Source organism: Gnatocerus cornutus, chromosome 2 (genome assembly GCF_029298725.1).
Source record: "Gnatocerus cornutus isolate USDA-ARS CGAHR chromosome 2, icGnaCorn1.1, whole genome shotgun sequence".
Taxonomy (NCBI): domain Eukaryota; kingdom Metazoa; phylum Arthropoda; class Insecta; order Coleoptera; family Tenebrionidae; genus Gnatocerus; species Gnatocerus cornutus.
In genome coordinates, this window is record NC_142234.1 from 13,230,798 (window position 1) to 13,251,950 (window position 21,153).

A 21,153-nucleotide genomic window follows, 5' to 3' on the forward strand; every position below is an offset into this window, starting at 1 on the left:
GCTCTTCTGAATAATTGGGATCATTAATTTAAATTTTCCGTCTCAGTCTCGCTGATATCACTTTTATTTAAAACTCCCCAAATGGTACGCGACATATTGCGTACACAAGAAAACTCTAATTCGATTTTTTACTATCAGAATTAATAAATAATAAATACATAGTTTGAAGTAACACGACAGCGGCAACTGCCCACAAGAAATTTTTCAAGGCTTAAGCAGTTTGGTGTTTATGCATAAATAGAAAACCCTTATTCGTGCCAGCAACAGGTTTATTTAAATTCACTCCGGAAATGTATATAAACGTGATTTTAAGCATCAAGTAATTGCTCTAGCGTGTTGCCAGAATTATATTTTAGGATGGGTAAAACTGATGATGATTCCATCAATCAAATTCCAATTATAATGATTATTGCGACGATCTGGATTTGCATTAATTTAGATTATTTTGGCGAGGAGCAATCAAAATATTTTGGAATCTATGGGAGCGAATTCGGTGACGTCTTAGCAACCCCTAATGTAATTAGTGCCGCCCTAGCAACTGCATGCCTAATTTGAGGTCTGCCCCCTCGTCGATAATGTCTGTTAAATTGGTAATTGCGTTAATTTGAGCATATGAAAGAAGTTTTTCAGCAGTGTCAACAGTCTCTTCTTAATTTGCTCCGATAAAAATTGTCCACGCGACTATGTCGTTTGGGTTTCTTTTCTTTGCCAGACACTAATTTATTGTCTTTACATGTCAACACGACGAGAAAGAATAAAAGAAAATAAAAAACTAGGGCATCGATTGTATTAAAGATACGACTAAAAAAATTTTTGTCACTAGAGAAAAAACTTTTGCTCGTTTGTGACGCTGCTGATAATTAAGAAAATTGGATAACAGTAAGTCTTTTTTTCTCCCTATTTTTTTTGTTATTTTCGTTCCAATAATAGTGTTATCAATTTCAATAAACATTTATGTGCATTCAGTAAAGGAACACCCATCAAACCGTTGAATATATCAAGCAATGGGATTTATGCCATTCTGGTTTTCACTCGGGTTATTGTAAACTTGAATAAAACCGGGATTAATGTAAACTGTCAGAGTAATATTCAATACATTTTACCGGAAACTTAGTTTAGAACTGTTTTGTGATGAAACACATATTATTAAATTATATTCTTTGGGTTGATTCATCTAAAATTAAAAAAAAAACCTTTGAAAAAAATTAAAAGAAATTCAAAAGTGCAAATGCTATGGGTAATGAAATTATGAAATCGACAAAGAAAAGTAAAAAAATATTTAATAAAATAAATGTCCAAACATTAAGTTTCGTTTCTTGTAAAATTAAACTGAACACTTTTTCACGATATGAAATTAAAGTGTTTCGAATTTTAATTAAGATATGCGGCAAAAAACTAGTCATTTCTGATATCTTTCCAAGACTGTTCTTCCAGAGTAACTTAATTTGGCCACAACGCTCAAGGCGCGAAACCAGAGCTTCAAGGATGAAATTCAATTTTCCAGAAAAATTACTTTCCTCAAAGTACAATTCATTTTTTAATGTCACAAAAGTATTTCTTAAAAGATTTACGGGATGTAAATTCGTTGCATATTTTATAATGAAAGAACCATTCACATTTCAAAAAAGTAATTAATTAAAACCCAGACGATTTTTTCTCTGAGTTAATCACATTACGTACCTCAAAAAAAGTGAATTTTTAACAAGCAAAATGTTTTTCTGGTTAATTGCTTTCAAGTCACGTTTTTACGAACTTTTTTCTCTTTTATCAGACAAAAATACACGTGCCCAAAGATTTTTCATCCCCAAAAACATCAATAACTGAATGCGCAAGTCTGGCCCAAAACAGGATTGTATTCAACACTTTTCCTGCCTTTCTTGTGTTTTGTCCAAGACAACAGTCTTGCTACTCCAGAACTTAAAAAAGCTTCTTCAATGAATCGCGCCCATATCAAATAAAAAGTCTACCAGCAATGTCAATGTTGTAAAAAGGGCACTTACCACCGACAATGTCAACATCATCGCACAGTGGATGAAGGGGGATGCGTACACGACCTTGGCCACGATAGACCACAAACGTGCTTTCAGTAACACCGACTGTGCCCGAATGCAGGTCGCTAGGAGACGTGCGCTCCGTCAGAATCCTTTGGTGACGTCATCAGGATAACACTTTAAAGGGGTGTGGTGTAACAACTATAGATCTCCATTGCTTAGGAAGGAAGGGTATCTGTGATGAGGATGAAGACTAATGCGTCGTAAATAACAAGGGCCAAAAGAATGTCCGAGGAATCAATAGGTTGTCTATAATTTCAATTTTTGATTGTCTGTTAAAAATGTCAGACTTCTTGGGACCGCCTCCAAGAAGCTGTCCGACTTGGTGGGCTGACTGATATAGCACACCCACTATCATCAGTCATTATAATTGCAAGAATGGCACAGTCTCGAATTACAAAATTTAATTAATCGACAGACTCATAAAACAAATAGAAAATATCGGAAGTTTTGTTGATTTATTGTCCGTTTGATTATTTGAAAAAGGACGTTACTTCAGTATATTAATAAAGTTGATATGTAATTGCCTTTTGAAGTATGTATTTACATAGCGTGCCATCCGAAGCAATCGATTCTAATTTGAAACGTTTACTAATAAAAGCTTCAGTTGTTTTTTTTGCTGAAACTATCTACAAATTCCAGAGATCTTCTCGTCGTTGTTGACAAAAAGACATTTTTTCCAATATAAAATACACAATAATAAATCCGATACAAGACACCGTAATATGATTTCCAACAATTATTGTAGAAACTGAATAGGTCAGCAATCGATGCTACGTTATTTGATATGTAAGTATGACGGCGATTAAAGAGCTTTGAAGTCAAAATTGTAAATGTACCTCTATTTGCATGCTAATTCTCAACATAAAATAAACACAATTGCTTTTGAAGACCATGAAGTCAAAGCAATAGCAAATGTGACATCATGTCTTATTGCAAATTACCTAAAAAAAATAGGTGTAGGTTCTGTTTACAATATACAAGATTATCTTTTTAATATTATCCTCTCACTCAACTTTGTAATTTGTTAGAGGTTCGTGCATGAGAAGATCGCAGTTCAGATTACATATGTATACAGGGTGTTAGGTAACGTTACGGCCATAGAAAAAGGGGTGATAGAGGCAGCTGTGAAAAGTAATGTTTCAAAGTTTTTTTCGGGTTTTCTTGAACCGTTTAAGAGCTGAAAGGCTTTGAATGTGACCAATCAGGGATTAATTTGCAAAAGGTTACAAAAATTTGAGTCAGAGTTACTGAAGGAAATTTTTTGTTTGATGTCAAACTGACAGTTCTTACTTTTTATCAGTGGCGTACTTGTTCCATTTTTGTGGACATCACAAATCAAGTTCGTCAAAACGAAAATGTGTTGGGTACAATAAAGGAAACATTGTTGCGTCGTTTACAATTATGTGCTCAACAAGATGGTGACCATTTTGAACATCTATTGTAGTGCTGCTTTATTGTCTGTTTTTTGAATAAAATTGCGTTATTGTTTTTGCCTTTTATTGACGCCACTGATTTAAAACTTCAAATGTGACGGGAAAGTGACAAATTATTCGTTTGGTCCGATAGCTACTTGGATTTCTGTAAAATTGAAAAATTATTTGAAGCCATTCTATTGGTCAACATTAAAGCCTTGTAGCTTTTTAACTAACACGAAACAAATAAAATTAATTGCGGATTCTGAGACAGTTTGCCTTCCTTAATTACCCATTAGTCTATGGCCGTAACGTTACCTAACACCCTGTATGTATTACGGAAAATCGAACTATTGTTTGAGCAAATTAATAATTTGTCGTCAAATTGTGCGTTGAAATCACGGACCTCTGTCTGTTCCAAATTCATACGACAGTAATCTGACAACTTAAAATGTCAAAACTGACAAGTTCCACACTTTATTCATAATTTTTTTGTTGTTATTAAAACTGTGGCTATGCCAGTTGTTAGTTATTCTCAACATGGTTCTAAAAATGTTGACTGAACTCTACATTTAAATTTGTGAAAAATTAATACCTTAAAATAAAAATCATCAATAATAATTGAAAATTGGTATTCGATAAAGCATAAAAAGACTTCTCGATTTCATGTTAACTTGCAAACACCGCAATTTTGCGCCACTGACTTGAAATCGGGCCCTTAGATTGTAGGAAAAGTATTAGGAAATTAAAATAATCAATATTAAAGAACAACCTAATAATAGCAATTTATAAATATCTATTTTAACTTCAGTCAGAATATACCATCAATAAGTTATTGTTCTATTTAAATCTGAACAAAATATTCCTTCATTTCGTCGAAATTTTACAAATTGCAATAGTTAATTTACAGAAGAAAATCTTTGAAACAAAGACAACAAAACTGACCTAATCTCTGGTGAAAATGCGGTAATATTAGTAAAACCGAATCCCCTGAACACAAAAATTGTGCATTTTTACTGTACCACCCACCAATAGTATGCACTGGTGCGCTTACGTTGCTGCAATTTTTATTTAAATTTATTTTTATTAAATAAAAACAAATGATCTGTCATAACAGCACTCACTGGCATTGCAAAACAGAAAAACGTCACAACTGGAGTTGACTTTCAATGTCTTTCTAGTTTTTTTTTGCTTTAGAAGTATTTATGTACCATGAAATCAAATATAAACTCATCTTTAATTGTTGTTATTTTTTTAACAACGGCAACGTTGTCAAATCGAGGAAATTTTGAAAATGTTAATGAAAGAATTTCAAGAGCAATAACGTTTAAGTCAAAGTGACAAAAACAAAATAGTAAAGAAAAATGAAATTTTCCGAATTACAAAGGCGACTGTGGTTGAGGTTTTATTTAATCGCTCGATACTTTTTGTTGAAAAACTGTCAATAAAGCTTATAAATCCTAATAAATATTTATGAGGAAAAAATGGTGCGTCCACTTTTTACCACCACCGCCAGATGATGGAATGTAAATCCAATTTTGACTTGTGATATTGATTCTTGGACACATTTTAATGATTTGGTAGCCATCATTAAACTTTATTCTGCTCCAGCTGACTTGTTTGTGGAAGTTTACAAAGCCATCAAATAAAGCCAACAGATTTATTGTCATTTTTAATTAATGTAAAAAAAATCATTAGCATTACGAACGTGATGTAATGTCATTATCAGCTGATATTGACAACTGCTGTCAACTCGTTCTGTTTTACGGCAATTTTCTTGGGGACATTTGTTATTTGTTATTAAATACGAAAATGACAATTTTTATGAAGCATAGAATTAATCTAAACTTTTTTCTTCAATACAAAACATTATTTGAAGCAAACAAATTTTAAATTTTGCAAACATTTCTGATATGATCGCTTTTGTTAGACAATTCTAGAAATGTATACACATGGTGTAGATAAAAGCATTTGACAAATGATAGAATAATCTGAGGCTAGTGAAGTCAATTCATTAGAAGCATTCCACACCTTCAGGTAATTATTTCATTCTTGTTAATAACTCAGTTAAACCTTTTGTATTTGCGTTTGATCTTCAAAGTACATCATTAGGTCATACACTATTTAAGGTTTCTCCAACACTGGCAAACAACAGTTTGAAGCAATTTTAAATGCCAGAGAAGTCATTGACTATTTCATTGCTTGATTAATGTTAATTCTGTCTGCTTCTACAAAATCAAAAGATGGATGAGAGCAAGCAGAACAAATCCAGGACACAGAATCTAGGGTTAAAAACAATCAAATAATGTACTCACCCGTTCCAACTTCTGGAAGTGCTCCCGTAGGAACGAAATAGGATTGGCTGGACGGTTTACACATAATTGAACGATACAATCCTTGAGAATTTGCTGGATATTATGAGTTTGAACATAAGCCTCACATTCACGTAAAGATTGTTCTTCGTCTACATTTGCTGCCATTTTAAACACTGGAATTCGGATACAACGAATGTAGTAATAAAGTTTCAATTGCACTTCACAGATCTTTTCAAAACGTTGTTAATATTAATAAAAGAACAGAAAGTGAGTTGACAGTTGTTGGTTGTTACTATTTTTATTTTTTTGTTTCTTTTCCATCGGTAGGTTGGTAAGATGAGAAGATTTCACCACTCTGTCGATAAAAACCAGAGGGCGCGCCGATCAAAACATAACCTACATATTTTGTTTATGAAGAGTTTGACAGTTAAAAGCGCGCCATCGGATTCTTAAAACTTTTATATATAATTTACGTTTATTTTTATCAGTTTAAACATGCTAAAGTATTTAAATACACTCTTAAGATTATGAAGAAAAATAGCGCCAATAAGGTGAGTGACCAATGTGATCTCTTAAAAGTCATCAACATTCTTTTAGCTTCCGTCACAGGCCTCTAAAATCTCAGACTTTTTCTTCAAAACACAGGGAAAGAATGCAGATCTTGACAGCAAAAGAAAACATATGTCACACTCCTCTCAAGTTTTAAACAGTGTTACTAATTTGCCTGAAAAATGTGAGATCAATCTCTCACCACCTTGTAAAAAAATTAAACAGGAAGAATACATTTCAGTCAATGAAAATAATCATAAATCTCATTCTTTTCATGGAAATGTTTATAATAGTTTTCACCACACTCCTGAGAAAGGAATGCGACCATCCACATCTATGAAAACTCCCAGTTCTCAAAAAGGGTCATCTAGGAAAAGCACACCTAGTAAAAAAGGAACACCAAAAAAATTGTTTGAAAAGTCTCCTAGAAGATTGGAGGAGTTTAATGTTCAAATTTTGGAAGCTTTTGTTAAAGTGTCTCCAAGCACATCAAATAAGAAAATCAGATTACAAACCACACCTCAGAAAGGTTGTGTTTATAGTCTAAGTGCAAAGGCCGCTTCTGTAAGAACACCAAGCAGGTATACTTTTTGTGATAAACGTTTTTTATTTTAACTTTTATCTTCACATTCTTTTTTAATTAATTTTTAGAACGTTTATTCAAACTACTCTTGTAAAATCGACCACCGCCTCTCCATTGAAGTCACCAAAATTTAGAACAAAGCTTAACTTTTTAGATAGTATTGATGTTGTGTGTAAAGTGGAAAAAATGGAGCAGAAGTGCAATCCCTCTCTTCAATTTGATGACTCTTTAGATGATGATTTTCTTTTAATTGTGGGTAAATAATTCCATTTTAACAAAAAGTAATTTTTTTGTAGAAATGTGAGGAGGAAAATTACACTCTTAATTTGAAAGATGCACAACACTGCACTGTTGTTGAAGTGGAAGAAAACAATGGAGGAATAGTTTTGACATTAAAATGCAATAAAGATGGTACTAAGGGTCAATGCTGTATTGAAGAGTTTTGGTGAGTGTTTTGTTTGTTAGCTATCTAATTAAAGAAAAATTAAATTTGAATTTAATTTTCAAACGTCGCGTCTACAAACGTATTTTTTGTTGTCCTAGGGCTTGTAGTCACAATTTTACTTCTGGCGATACCGTTTACATTTGCGCCGAACAAATAAACAACAAATGGGTGGTCAATAATGAGAACGGTTGGCTTGTCTATGAACCAGACACGCTAATTTCTTGTACATCTGTTGTTGGTAAGACCCGTTATTAGTAACACCGCAATTCTAACATCTTTTATTTATAGGAAGTTTGTTTTGTAAAAGAAGAGCTGTTCTTTCAGACCGTTTTCGCGCTTGTGAATCCAATAATCGTGTTATGACCATTGGAATGCTCGCCCACACGTTGTTACAACAATCTTTAAGTAACAAACTCCGCACCAATGAAGATATTAAGAAGTTACTAAGGAGAATTCTAGACACGAAAGACACGGTACGTTTTTATCCACTTCTCCCACATTTCTAACAAACTAATTCAGGTGAAGAAATTGTATGAAAGCGATTTAAGAATGGATGAAATTGAATCCGAGCTACAGACATTCGTTCCAAAACTAGTTAGCTTTATAAGTGAGTATGTCAACCGCGAAGCTCCTCCAGATTCAAGAAACTGGCAAGGGAAAATCTGTGATATCGACGACATTGAAGAAAATCTGTGGTGTCCAGAATCGGGAACGAAAGGCAAAATTGACGTCACTGTTCAAACTGAGAATGGCGTAATGCCGCTAGAAATGAAGACTGGCAGAGCTACAGTGTCTATGGAGCACAGAGGACAAGTCGTGTTGTACATAATGATGATGAACAAATTCGGGTACGAAGTGTCATCAGGCTTGCTGTTATATCTGAGGTATGTGGTAAAAACTCGTAGTTTTTGCAACCTTGTTCTTTTTCTAGAGAAGGTGTCTTGAAAGAAATAAAGGCAACTCCGCAGGAAAAACGTGACATTCTAATATTACGGAATGAGCTAGCTTACTTTTTACATAGAAATGTCAATAAAGATATTAAACAAGCACCACAGTTACCCAAGCCTTTGAACAACCATCGAGTATGTGTTAAATGTCCGTACAACGTAGTCTGTACCTCCTATTTAAAGTATGCAGAAAAAAAGTTTTTTCCTGGTAATTTTACGAACGTTTTAGTTACGAAAATTGCGATGTGACTAGAAACAAAGGAATAAAAGAAGTCCAAGCAGAAGCCACTGCTCATCTAACGCAAGCCCATTTAGACTATTTTCTTCTCTGGAGTAATCTCTTGACCCTGGAAGGTGATTCAAACAGGGTCTCAAAGTCTGTTAAACAAATATACACAGTTCCTCCAGCGAAAAGGTAGTTATAAAACTTGTTAGTGTTTGTTTAAGGAAAATTTTTAGAGAGGCCTCAGGACGGTGCCTAACTAACTTGAAAATAACACTCGTCGAGGCAAAAGAAAACGGCATTTACGAACACACTTTCGAAAAAGAAGACCCTAATTTTAATCTCGCTGCGTCTGGTCTTGTCGAAAATAACTACGTCGTTGTTAGTACAAATTCGAGACCTGCCGTTGCAACTGGATTTGTAACGAATATGTCTTCTTTAAAAATATGCACTCAACTTGATAGGTACAGACGTAAACCTGGACTATCATTTTTTTAATACTGTTTTGTAGAAATTTAGAGAAAAAATATCCCGGGCAGCTCTTTCACTTGGACACCTATGACTCGAATATAACATACACTTTCAACATGTCGAATTTAGCATTATTACTAGAAAACACACCACAAGCTGCAAAACTAAGAAGAATTATAATAGATAAAGAGCCTCCAACGTTTGTATCGAAATTACCATCGATTGTGGCTAAAAAAGGAGCTGTGATTTTAAAAAGACTGAATATCGTACAGCAGAAAGCGGTACTTAAAGCTTTGTGCGCCAACGACTTTTTGTTGATCAAAGGAATGCCCGGCACTGGTAAACTTAACTTGAAGTTGATATAGTTTTGTGCATTTTTAATTTTAGGAAAGAGCGCCACAATCGTCGCTTTGATACAACTCTTGGTAGAGTTAGGTAAGAGCGTCCTCATAACTAGCCATACACATTCTGCCATTGACAACATCTGCATTCGTTTACAAAAGCGAAAAGAAGAGTTCCTCAGATTGGGATCTGAAAGCAAGATCGACTCCAGTCTGAAATCGAACACGGAAGCAACTCTATTAAAAAACTGCACTACTCCTCAAGAAATGGAAGAAACGTACAATAAATACGTAAGCAATTACAGTGTTTAGATCTGTTTTTAACCGTAACTTTCTAGAAAATCATAGCTGTGACGTGTCTGGGTTCTGGTCATCCGTTGCTATCCAAGCGCATGTTTGATGTTTGCCTTGTGGACGAGAGCACTCAAGTGGTTCAGACATCCGTTGTCAAACCGTTGTATGCAGCAAAGACCTTCATATTATTCGGAGACCCTAATCAACTAGCGCCGGTGGTTAAAAATCAAAGCGCATCGTAAGAAAACAACAATTTGAAATCACTGAAGATGTAACAATGGTTTATGATTTTTTTAGAAATGCTGGAATGTCCGAAAGTCTGTTTGAAAGGCTCGAAAATTCCCAAGGAACAATTACGCTAAACTTAAACTACCGTATGAACGAAACCATCACGAATTTAGCCAACGCTCTAACATACAACGGTGAGCTCAAAGCGGCCAATTATGAAGTAGCTAACCGAACACTGAAAATCCCGAATTTGGAGGTAAATCACCGCGAGTTCTATTCTCCAACTACATTTCTTTTCAGTGTATTAAAATTCACTATCGTGACCATCCATGGTTACTTCGAGCTCTAGATACCTCTCTAGAGACGGCAGTACAAGTCGTTGATACCGGACCTACATGGGAGCAACCTTTGGATGTTAAATGGCGGATGAAGAACCAGAACTATACAGAGTACGATTCACAGAACTGTATCAACGTCCATGAAGTAGCAATTGCCGTCACTTTAGTCAAAGCCTTACTGATGGTTTGAATTTCTTTTGAAAAAAACTTTTAATGATTTTTGATTACAGGGTGGTGTTGAAAATAATGACATTGGGGTGATCGCAACATATAGAGCTCAAGTTGATCAAATTTCAAATTTTCTGGAGCCCTTAGGAGTGGATGTTAGTACAGTAGATCAGTTCCAAGGGCGCGATAAGAGTGTTGTTGTGTTTTCTTGTACGAAATCAACAAATGCGTGTTCCAATGATCCTTCAAAGGTAGAAGACCAATTGGTGAAGTCTCAACTAATATTTACTTTCAGATGGCACTACTTGAAGACAAGCGGAGACTCACAGTGGCCATTACGAGAGCAAAACGTAAATTACTTATAGTTGGGGATGTGAGTACGTTAAAACGGTTTTCTACATTTGCGACTATCCTTCCAGTTCTCAAGAATAACATAATTAAGTTTGATTCCACATGGGGTCTCGTGAATAGTATTTAATTCTACACTGCCAATTCTAATTTTTCACCTGAATAAAATTGATAAGTTATACTTTATTAATAAATCATAATATACACCTGATAAAATTATAGATATATATATAAATAAACTTGACATAATTAAAATGCGACTACGTAGCGTAGTTTCTACAAAAATTACTTTCAAATTCACACAACATAAATGTTAAAATTGTATATAAATGATGTCGCCTATCCAGAATGCACCGGCATAAGAACTTTTAGTTCTCCAGGCCAACACATTTCAAGGTGTACGTTTTCTAGACAATGCAACAAAAGAGTGATAATTTTATAGCTGACGCTACCACCCTCGTCTTTCATTGCTTGAATTCTGACATATGGAAATTTGTCCTTCTGATTCTCCCGATTTATCTTAACTAAGCAGTGCTGAAATGCTTCAAAATTAACTCCGTCGCTGTGTTGTCTTCTAACAACACAACCATAAAGAACACAATCTTCACTTGCTGTGTATTTCACCACACCACCCAGTGTTTTGTCAGCATTGGTAAAGTTGTCTTTGAACGTTATGCTTTTCGCCAAATTATTCATTATTTCAGTAAAGTACCCATCCATCGACGTAAGATAAATAACGACACTCTTTTTCTTCATTTGATGAATGCCTGATTTTACATGAGTCAGTTTGATTTTGCGTTGTTTCATGAGAGAGTCATCACTGTAAGCCTGCAGCAAAGTTAATTGAATTTCCAAGAGTTATTAACAAACTTACCGGTTTTATTGAAACAACAACCATTTCGATTTGACTGGACTTTAAAAGAAATGCAAACATGCTTTTAACTTTCGACCATTTCAAATTGGTACCCCAGTTTTCGACCATTGGAATTACAATTGTTTTCACGCGATTTTTATTGATGTGTTCTCTTAGTTTATGGATGGCAGAAAACACTGTTTCGGATGTCGGAGATGACGCTGCACTGGAAATTAGGAAGTACCAGAAGTTATCTGCGTCAGGGACAACAGCTAAACCTCCTTCGCTTTGGTTCTGAGCCAGTAGCTTTCCGATTATGGGGGTACAGTCTTTGCTAACAAATTAAAAAGGTTAGTTTGGTTAAAACGAGTGTTATAAACATACCCATCTGGGACCCCACTTTGTATAATCATGTTCTCTCTCGCGAAACAAACTAGAGAATATTTCTTTGGTAAAGTTGATTCTTTTAATTTAGAACAGTCGATACTTTTATTCTCATAGTCTAACTTAAAAGATTCAAATTCGTCAGTTGGGAAATTGTAGGTCACTGTTTCATGGAATTGAGCGGCACTTTCAGTTTGACTTGAATTGTGTGTCGCAGTATCTTTCTAAAAACCAAGTGACAAGATAAGGGACTTGCTTGACAAGGGTGCATTTTTTTAAAAGCAATATAATGATGCGTTACGATGTATTTCAAATTTCGACCGAAAAAAGTAAATTTTGCAATTTATTTCAAATTTCAAATATTAAATTCAATTATAAAAAAGGTAGTCCGCAAAATAATGAATAGTCACCTCCCACGAGTCGTCTGGGGGATATTGGCCTTGAACAGAAGGTTGAGGTCCAGCCTGTGAATTGCTTTTTGGATACTGTTCCTGTCGACAAAAATATTATTTGATTACATAAATATAATAATCCGTTCAACAGTCAAATCGTTCAGCTAAATAAAATTGTAAATAACAAAAATTCTACTAACCTGATACCAGTCATATTCAGCTTCTGCAGCGTCTGTATTTGATGACGAATTTCCCAAAGAATCATTGAGATGGCGCCAGTTACAATCATTCTAAGAATATTTAAAAATTAATTATTAATAAAATACCTCCATCGTAATATGTACCCCCGATTTATTTTGCTCCTCCGGAGATCTACTTCGGTACGAAAAATTTCTCCAGCTGTCGTCTTTCGCGTCTCTACTTTCTGGCCTATCTTTGTAAGCCATTTCATTTTGTAAATCGCCAGGCCAACACACGTAAACGTCAACACCACGGAGACTATTTCTTAAAATGTTAATTATTTTGTAATTGATACAATCATCTCTAGTCTCTCTGAAGGCTTGAAATGCGTAAAACTGAAAATTATATTTCCTGTTTTCTTTCTGAATAATTTGAAGACATTTCTGTAGTGCTGAAAAATCGAACGAATCTGTTCGACGCTTCTTGACGATGCAACCACAAACTAGATAATTTTCATTTCTAGTGTACATTATAACATTTCCTTGGCTTTTTCTTGCATATCGAAATTCCGAAAGAAAGTGGAACTTTTCATCTAAATTCTTCATTTCGTCGGAAACGTATTCATCCTCCGATGAAAAGTATAGAACTACAGTACCCGCTTCAATTGCCTCGATAGGGTATAGAACATGCGTTAATCTGCAGTTTTTGTGTTTTTGTTGCGGAGAATCCTCGGTCTAAAAAAAATGTTTAGGGAATGAAAAACAATCGTAAAACTTACAGGTTCAAGATTACAAACGACAAATTCGATATCCACATTTCCGAATATAAATTCGATCATGAATTTTACATTCTCCCATTCAAGACGATCAAGTCCGCAACCTATCCTAGGTATGGCAATTTTTTTCACCCCTTTCTCTTGCACGTCGTCCCGCAAGCATTTCAACGAAGAAAACAACGTTGCGTAAGTTGGCTTACCAAACGAATATTTTTTTGTGACAAGGTAATAAATATACCGATTTGAAACTTGTAAAATAGCGAGTCCTCCTGTGCGTTGTCGTTGATTCAGTAATTCGTCAACACGCCTAAATTTTTGCCTAAAAAAATAGATAGATTTGAAATGACTTTTCTAAGATTTATACCGAAAAGGAACAGCAATACCGCTGCCCATGTTCATGTCCTCGGCAACGCAATGAGCCAGACAATACTCTTCGGGCATTTCGAACAAGTCCATAGTTATTTCTTTAACTTTGGTGTAGTCCATCCCTTCGGTGTACCTTCGCCATTCTCTTTCATATTCCAGGAACTCTGGATCTTGGTTGGGATTTCGCGATTTGAAACTTCGCTGACTCTGCATCAAAAGAAAAAGTTCCATATTTATTAGAATCTAACGACTAACTGGTAATGATAATCCCGCAAATGGAACAATTCAGATTTTTGACCATTGTGACTCATTCTCTGCTTCTTGGCGTTTTATAGAAAGCGGGATTTGTAGACAAAGAAGTACCAGGAAAAGATGCGATAAGAAAGCAGAGAAAGTCTTTTGTAGTCAATGCCCCGCTGTGAGGAGCTATTGATTATTTCTTACCTGCGAGTACTATTATAAAATATTTGGCTTTTTTTTTGTTACGTGATAACGCAAAGTTCCCCCGAATAAAACACATTTTCTTATAATAATCGGTAATCCTGAACTTCATAATATGTTTTGTTTATTAATAATACATATATGTATAGAAATTACGACATTTCCTTGCAGTTTTTTCTGAGTTTAAGGAAATAACGGATTCAGTTTCATGCAAACATTTAAAACGGACATTTATCTACTGCAAAGCTATGCAATTTAATCTCCACGTCATCCGACATGTAAACATAAAAGCTGTTTTATCTCGACCTTATCTCAACTTACACTGGAATTGTCTGTTCTGCGGGGTCCATCGTTATTTAAACTTTGTCTCTTTGAAGTCCTTTCTTCATATTGGTTCTTTCTACTGGGTTCACTATGTCGAAACCCATAGGGATGTGAATTTTTAGCGTCACTTCCATTTCTATCGATACTTTTTTTCAATTTTGGTTTTGAAAATTCCCCTGAGTCCAAATATTTATTTGAAAATTGTTCATCGCCACGTTCTTCCGAGAGAACTACTTCATTATGCCATGAATTGTTTTTGGTGGGTTCACTTTCCTCGTTGCTTACGTTAATTGCCTGCATTCCAGATGCATGCTCTTGGGGGGTGTCATTTTGTTTGCCTTTTGATTTTCTTTTGCCCATTTTAATCTAAAAATAAATAATATAAGGAAGATATGAAAAAAAAAACTCACGAGGATCATATTTCAGACTGCACCCAGTTACCGCGTATATTGAGGAAAACCGAAATAAACTTTTTTTTTATTTTCCCCAATGTCTATTTTCAGCAATTTGATCATTACTTTCATTACTAAAATGTTTAAAACTAATAAAAACCATACCTTTCTAAAAATCGCACGTTACGGGAGAAGCACACGTTGGCACGCTACAACAGCTCAAGGAATAATGTGGAATAATGGGAACCCCCGGAATTTCTACGCGCTTGCAAAAAATGACTGACAAGACAGCTAATAAAATCAATTCCTACTTTACCGACGAAACAAGATGGTTGCTGAGCCGATAAGGTAAATCGACAAGAATTCAGGTAAATCAAAGTCGAATTACGCAATGCGTTGTTAATCAGAAAATTATTTATATTTCAGTGAGTCATCACTTTAGTTTATTTACCTAACCTCTCCGCCAATAAAATTCGTTGTAGTCGTGCTCAGAAAAGCCACATCATTTCTACTGACATAACTAAATAAAAATCAGATTGAACTGTCAAATTCTGGAAGTTAACCTCAAAGCACTCAAAGTGAGAAATCGAACAAACGAAGCAAAATGAGTTTGCAGTGGACATTAATTGCTGGATTTCTGTACACAGAAATTGTGATTGTTCTTCTGCTAGTGTTACCAGTTGCAAGTCCACGAAGATGGAATGCGTTTTTCAAGTCGAGATTTCTGCAGGGGCTGCAGAGACAAGCAGGGATGTACTTTTTGATTTTGTTGGCGATTTTGGTTCTATTTCTGCTCGACGCCATCAGGGAAATGAGGAAGTACTCCCAAACTGGTATGTTTCTAATAATGACTCAATCTTTCATGAGCTAATCTTAAAATTTGTCCTTTAGAAGCAGAAGAACATGGGCATGCCCATTTGGATCGAGAAATGCAAGGCAGCATGCGCTTATTTAGGGCCCAACGGAACTTCTACATCTCTGGATTTGCCCTCTTTTTGTCTCTTGTAAGTTGACAAAAAATGAAAAGTGGTAAAATTAACTTATTTTCTTATTTAGGTTATTAGAAGACTGGTGACCCTCATCTCCTCTCAAGCTGAACTCTTGGCACAGTCAGAAGCATCTCTGCGCCAAGCCCAAAGTGCTACCACTGCAGCTCGCAGTCTTCTTGCCCAACAAGGTGAAATGGCCCAGAACAGCAGTAATGAGGCCCATGATAAAGAAACCTCTGATTTGAAGAAGAAAATTAAAGAATTAGAAGACGAACTCGCCACTGAGATTAAAGACAAAAGCGCAATGAAGAAGCAATCAGATAATTTGGCAAAAGAATATGATCGCCTTGCTGAAGAACACAGTAAATTACAAAAGAAAATCACCATCAGTGGAGGAGGCGCTGGAGAATCCAAGAAAGATGATTAAAGTTGTGATGTGTTTTCTTAAATTGTGCACATAAGGCTGACTTATATGTAATCTCACTATAACATTTATTCAACTCACAATTTAATTTACTCTGAATACATATTGGTTTATGGTTTTCAGTTCATGATAGAGTCCACAGCTTAAGGGGTTTCTTCAGTTTGGAGTGTTTTTTGGTTCTTCCTTTTTATACTGTAATGTGAGGTTAATATTGTTGTGTATAATAAATAGTTTTTATGAATGTTTGCTGCCTAATTACTTATAGCTATTTAAGTAATAAAGAACTCATACAAATATTTAGCTTTCCTTTATAAATGACCTACATTGACCCGATCGTTGTCTTTCCTACGTGTATTGAAGTTTGCACTTGATTTCAAGTACTTGTTTTTCAAGGAATACAGCTCTAAAAAATACAATATAACGATACCACTTATCAATTTCACAATATTGCGATTCGGAAAAATTATGTCTAAGATTAAAAAGTTCTTTTTCAAGTTTACTTCATTTTAAACTTGGCTGTTTTACTAATAAATCCTTGCAACACATTTATCTTCAATAAATTTTATAGCGCTATAAAGACGGAGAAAACGTAAAACCAGGAGAAAACGTAAAACATCTTTGCAATGTTATGGTGACGATTTTTATGGAAATTCTGATTTTAAATAATTTTTGAGCGCTCAACAAAAAACATTGTATCGCTTCCGAAAGAAACAAATTTAATGGACTCTTATTGTTATATTATGGATGAAAAAAACTGATTATTTTAATTTATTACAAGCATCAAGTGCCTTAACCTTCGCTTAATACAACAACAAAAGAAATGTCGTACTATGTACTGATAGTCCACAATATTTAAACAACATAATTTATAGTTGATAATAAAAAGTGCAAAATAAAAATATAAACCTATTTAAACATAAAGACGCAGCTGTAATTAAAAATAAATGTAATTAAATAATTTAAATTCAACTCCAAAAAGTTAATTGTCTTCCTGAAAAGACCATGAGACAGTCTTTATAAATAGAAATATTCCCGACAGTTCGTGCCCCATCTCCCCCCACGTACCTACGTCATTGACATCTCGTCTTCCCTCGTTTTCCAGATTGAAAACCGGAGGTAATGTCCTTTGCAGACTTGCAACTTTTAAAAACGAAATTTCAATTTTTTCTGTCAAGAGATTACATGGCTGGTTAAAAAACGTAAAGCATAGACGGGCAGAAAACAAAATCTGTCATTATATTTGACATTTATCATTTATTTCCTCATTATTTCGTGTTTTCCGTTAAAAATTTCTTGTCGTTGTGTTGCCCACTTGCTGATTCGTAAGCGGGCGTCATCACGTTCTGTTCGTATTCGTCTTTCACTGTGGTGACTGACTCATCAGTTTGTTCGCTAAAATCACGTCGATTTTGTTAGCAACGTAATCTGATTATAATACTTATCGAGTATAATTGTATTTTATCGTGTTGCACTTTGCAGATATTTTTGTTTCTGAGTATATTATTTGATTATCGTATGTCCATCCAGAATCTAAACACATTTGGTAAGTAGGCATTTCTTGGACTTGTCTCAAAAACAACGCGAAGACAATATGGCGTCTTTGGACATTGAAAATCGTTTTGAGTTCGCATTTTTGCGAATTTGCCTGAAGAATTGGGTATTGAACGCTTCAAAGTCCAGAAGACGCGACCTGGCCTCGACCTAATTTCTGTCCTTTTTCCAGACCCCTTTGCTGATGCAAGTAAGGGTGCAGACGATGATGTTCAAGACGGACTTGTTCATATAAGAATCCAACAACGAAATGGTCGCAAGACTCTAACTACTGTACAAGGGCTTTCATCTGATTATGACCTGAAAAAAATTGTCCGGGCATGTAAAAAGGTAAGTTGAGGTGACATAACCTTATTTTTTCCGCCCATGTTCTTCACCTTCGAATATTGGAACCAAGGTGTTGATAGTAAAAGCGTGAGCTCTAAAATTTAGTGTTTTTTACCCATATTGGGGTAACTGGAGCACGTCCACACCTTTCACCAAAATTAAAACATGATTGTAAAATTGAATTTCATCTTCAGGAATTTGCTTGTAATGGAACTGTGATAGAGCATCCAGAATACGGAGAAGTGCTTCAATTGCAAGGCGACCAACGCGAAAACATCTGCCAGTGGTTGACAAAAGCAGGCTTAGCCAAGCCTGACCAGCTCAAAGTCCACGGCTTCTAATGTATCAATGCAATAATATCCATCTACCGCCGTTTTAGTTGTTACACATAAATATCTGCACATTTCGAAATCTTAGTTGACGTAATAGGATGTTAACCATGCCCAGATAGTATGTACCTGGGAGCCTTTGATGTTTTTAGAGAATTCTTTTTTGTTGTTATAAGACAAGATTTAATTGACAATGTAATTTTCACACTTTTTTTATTGCATATTAAAATTTTATAGCATTGCCCAAACAAAACTGCATGTTTGTTTGAACATGCAGTTTTGTTCAATAGTTTTAAATTGTGCCTTTCCATTAAATTTTCCCTGTTATAATCATTTAATTGACAGTAATTGAAATTTAGTTGTAACTCGAGTGAAGTAAATTAATAAATGTCTTATAATATACATCTTTAGTTTTTATTTACATTTTATTTATTAAAAAAAAACAGTAATATTTTTCTATAAAAGTTTCCTTTATATTTCTCTAATAAAAAGATTTAAATCCTTTTCTCCAACTGGAATCAACAATATGTATTTTCAATAGTAATACCATGAGTAGGTGAATATTTGTGATAATTTAGACGATTTATTAGCTAAACGAAATTTATGTTGCTATGAAAATACCACGAGTTGCGTAGCAACGAGTGGTATTTTCTAAGAGCAACATAAATTGAGTTTGCTAATAAAAGTCTAAATTATCACAGAATATTCATCCTACGAATTGTATTTTGCACGACTATTCCATGCATACAGTAGTAATAATAATAATAATTTCGTCAGCGGAATTATTAGCAAAACGACTCATTTTTAAACGTCAAAAAATTAATTTGCTTATGTAACCATGGTTGACAACACCAGCATCGCGCTAAGGCTTGCCGCGATAATACCATGGTAGATCTCAAATCTGATTGGATGTTAACTTATAAGCATGGAATAGTCTTTATAATTTGATAATCTCTGTTCACGTTTGTGATGTAATATCGTCCAAAGCGGCAATCCGCGTTTTTTCGCTCCTCTGGAACTGACCCGTTTTATCTTTTCACAGCTTTCGAATCTCCGTTGATCTTGAAATATGTTCAGAATACGTAATTCTAATAACGACGGATTAACGATAAAACAACGGGTTTTTTTTGCAAAAAACTGATTTTCCTTCGACTTTTTTACTGTGAATTCGTTCAAATTATTGACCTCCTCTTTATTATTATGTAAATGTCGAGACTTTTACACCGGAAACACTTTTTCACTTCTTTGCAAGACCACGAATTGATCGAGGCTAAATATTTAGAAATATATTTATTTCATAAACCACAGGCCGTTTACAATACGAAATCGTTCAAAAGAGGCATCTCGGAAGACGTTGCAATAAACCAATCATTTTTAATTATACCATTTCCGTTTGTATTAATTGTGTTTCATCTATACGGCATTGTGCATAATGAACACCGTTTTTTGCAATATTTCTCCCAGGTAATATAATAAAATAATTCGTCCCTGAAATATTTATAACAAATGTAGGAAGTTATTAAATTATAAATATTCAGGTTAAATGAAAATTCATGATATCAATATAATAATACCTTAGATCGACGATTTTTGAATAATTGTGAATAAATTTTTTCTCAGGAAGTTCAAAAAGCTTTTAAATTAAAGCCAAATGAGCAATTAATATAAAGTGGAAGGGCGTCCAAAATAATTTGATAAAATTAATCTTAAACATGTGTGAATCTGATGAACCTAAAAGATGAACAAGCTTATGATCTCAATTCTAAAATGTAAGGAAGTCAATACAACCGAAAACCGAGATTATATACATTTTAAAAGTTTCGAAAATAGAAATTTTGGGGTCAAAAAAGCATTTAATCTAGAGGACTGCATATTTTGCAATATGATGCTTAAAAATATGGTCGTATTTTCCATAATATTGATACATATCTTTTCCGCTCTTAAGCAACAATTCAAACCACAAGCTATATATCAAAAAACATAATCAAAACATTAAAATAATCAAACTAAGTATATAAACACATAAACCTTTTACTAGCGATAGTATCCAAAAATTCGAAAATAGCCAAAAAATAAAATCTTCGGGAGTCACACGACGCCAAACTAGCTGTAATAATAATCTGATCTTCACCTAAGGTTCCAGAGCTTTTGATCAACTATACGTTTATGCAAATTTCGATCTAATATTGGAGGTGGCGATTATTATAGTGTAGTCAGACCATGTGCAATATTCTTTTAAGCCAGGAGCGTTTTATAATTTGCAAGGTTATTTTGCAAAATTAAAAGCATAAGATTCAAAGTTTATGACACGGTCAAGTTCATTATCAAGTTCGAATCAGTGCAAAAAAAAATTGTACGCAAGCAAAACCTACCAGTTACGAACTAGTTAAAATTAAGGGATTTTTTTATTGCCTGCATGACTTTCGTTCAGAAAATTCGATTTCTTTTTTATAATGAATTCAAATTATTGGGTAAAACCTATGTCACAAATTTAAACACGGGCAATTATATGGTTTATTTAGGAGTTTTGAGTGGATTGGTGACAGTATAAGATAAAGGGATTTCCCATTACGTAGTACGTGGTACCACAATATCGCAGCAGTTCGATAGCATTTCGAATGTTATTTATTTTATAATAATTACAATATCTATATGGAAAATGTAATTTTCATTCTTTAATTTTATTCTCAGTCTAAGGTCAAATGCAATA

The 21,153-nt window shown here is 34.4% G+C and overlaps 5 protein-coding genes across 7 annotated transcripts in view; 3 read left to right on the plus strand and 2 right to left on the minus strand.

Annotated features, from left to right (window-relative positions):
- Pka-R1 (protein kinase, cAMP-dependent, regulatory subunit type 1) overlaps positions 1-6,132 on the minus strand; it is a 21,180-nt gene extending 15,048 nt beyond the window's left edge. Inside the window, exon 1 of one of the 2 annotated variants that reach the window (XM_088030865.1) lies at positions 5,782-6,132. In XM_088030865.1, the coding sequence (XP_087886991.1) occupies positions 5,782-5,946 (165 nt within the window). In that variant the 5' untranslated portion in view covers positions 5,947-6,132. Of the gene's footprint in view, positions 1-2,000; positions 2,111-5,781 lie in introns of those variants that run through there. The other variant, XM_088030867.1, reaches the window with a different exon arrangement.
- Dna2 (DNA replication helicase/nuclease 2) lies at positions 6,119-10,928 on the plus strand. The gene is made up of 17 exons (XM_088030863.1): positions 6,119-6,332; positions 6,379-6,911; positions 6,982-7,165; positions 7,210-7,358; positions 7,457-7,596; positions 7,647-7,831; positions 7,878-8,242; positions 8,290-8,487; positions 8,535-8,720; positions 8,765-8,992; positions 9,040-9,338; positions 9,387-9,631; positions 9,679-9,872; positions 9,932-10,118; positions 10,163-10,384; positions 10,431-10,619; positions 10,664-10,928. Exons 1-17 carry the CDS (start codon positions 6,309-6,311, stop codon positions 10,844-10,846), a joined length of 3,711 nt encoding a protein of 1,236 aa, XP_087886989.1. The 5' UTR covers positions 6,119-6,308; the 3' UTR covers positions 10,847-10,928.
- LOC148179213 (uncharacterized) lies at positions 10,880-15,079 on the minus strand. The gene is made up of 10 exons (XM_088030864.1): positions 14,989-15,079; positions 14,429-14,797; positions 13,665-13,873; positions 13,304-13,619; positions 12,690-13,259; positions 12,546-12,635; positions 12,364-12,444; positions 11,954-12,177; positions 11,591-11,903; positions 10,880-11,544 (listed from the first exon to the last, which is right to left on the minus strand). The coding sequence occupies exons 2-10, from the start codon at positions 14,789-14,791 to the stop codon at positions 11,056-11,058; spliced, it is 2,655 nt and encodes an 884-aa protein (XP_087886990.1). The 5' UTR covers positions 14,792-14,797; positions 14,989-15,079; the 3' UTR covers positions 10,880-11,055.
- Positions 15,080-15,107: 28 nt separating this feature from the next.
- LOC148179214 (B-cell receptor-associated protein 31) lies at positions 15,108-16,532 on the plus strand. Its single transcript, XM_088030870.1, has 4 exons — positions 15,108-15,191; positions 15,250-15,656; positions 15,715-15,827; positions 15,880-16,532. Exons 2-4 carry the CDS (start codon positions 15,428-15,430, stop codon positions 16,237-16,239), a joined length of 702 nt encoding a protein of 233 aa, XP_087886996.1. The 5' UTR covers positions 15,108-15,191; positions 15,250-15,427; the 3' UTR covers positions 16,240-16,532.
- Positions 16,533-17,550: 1,018 nt separating this feature from the next.
- eIF1 (eukaryotic translation initiation factor eIF1) lies at positions 17,551-18,845 on the plus strand. Of its 2 annotated transcripts, XM_088030896.1 has the most exons (4): positions 17,551-17,656; positions 17,716-17,779; positions 17,960-18,117; positions 18,309-18,845. In XM_088030896.1, exons 2-4 carry the CDS (start codon positions 17,752-17,754, stop codon positions 18,453-18,455), a joined length of 333 nt encoding a protein of 110 aa, XP_087887022.1. In that variant the 5' UTR covers positions 17,551-17,656; positions 17,716-17,751; the 3' UTR covers positions 18,456-18,845. The 2 variants fall into 2 exon arrangements, with proteins under 2 accessions (XP_087887022.1, XP_087887021.1); XM_088030895.1 differs by having other exon boundaries at positions 17,553-17,779.
- Positions 18,846-21,153: the final 2,308 nt, after the last annotated feature.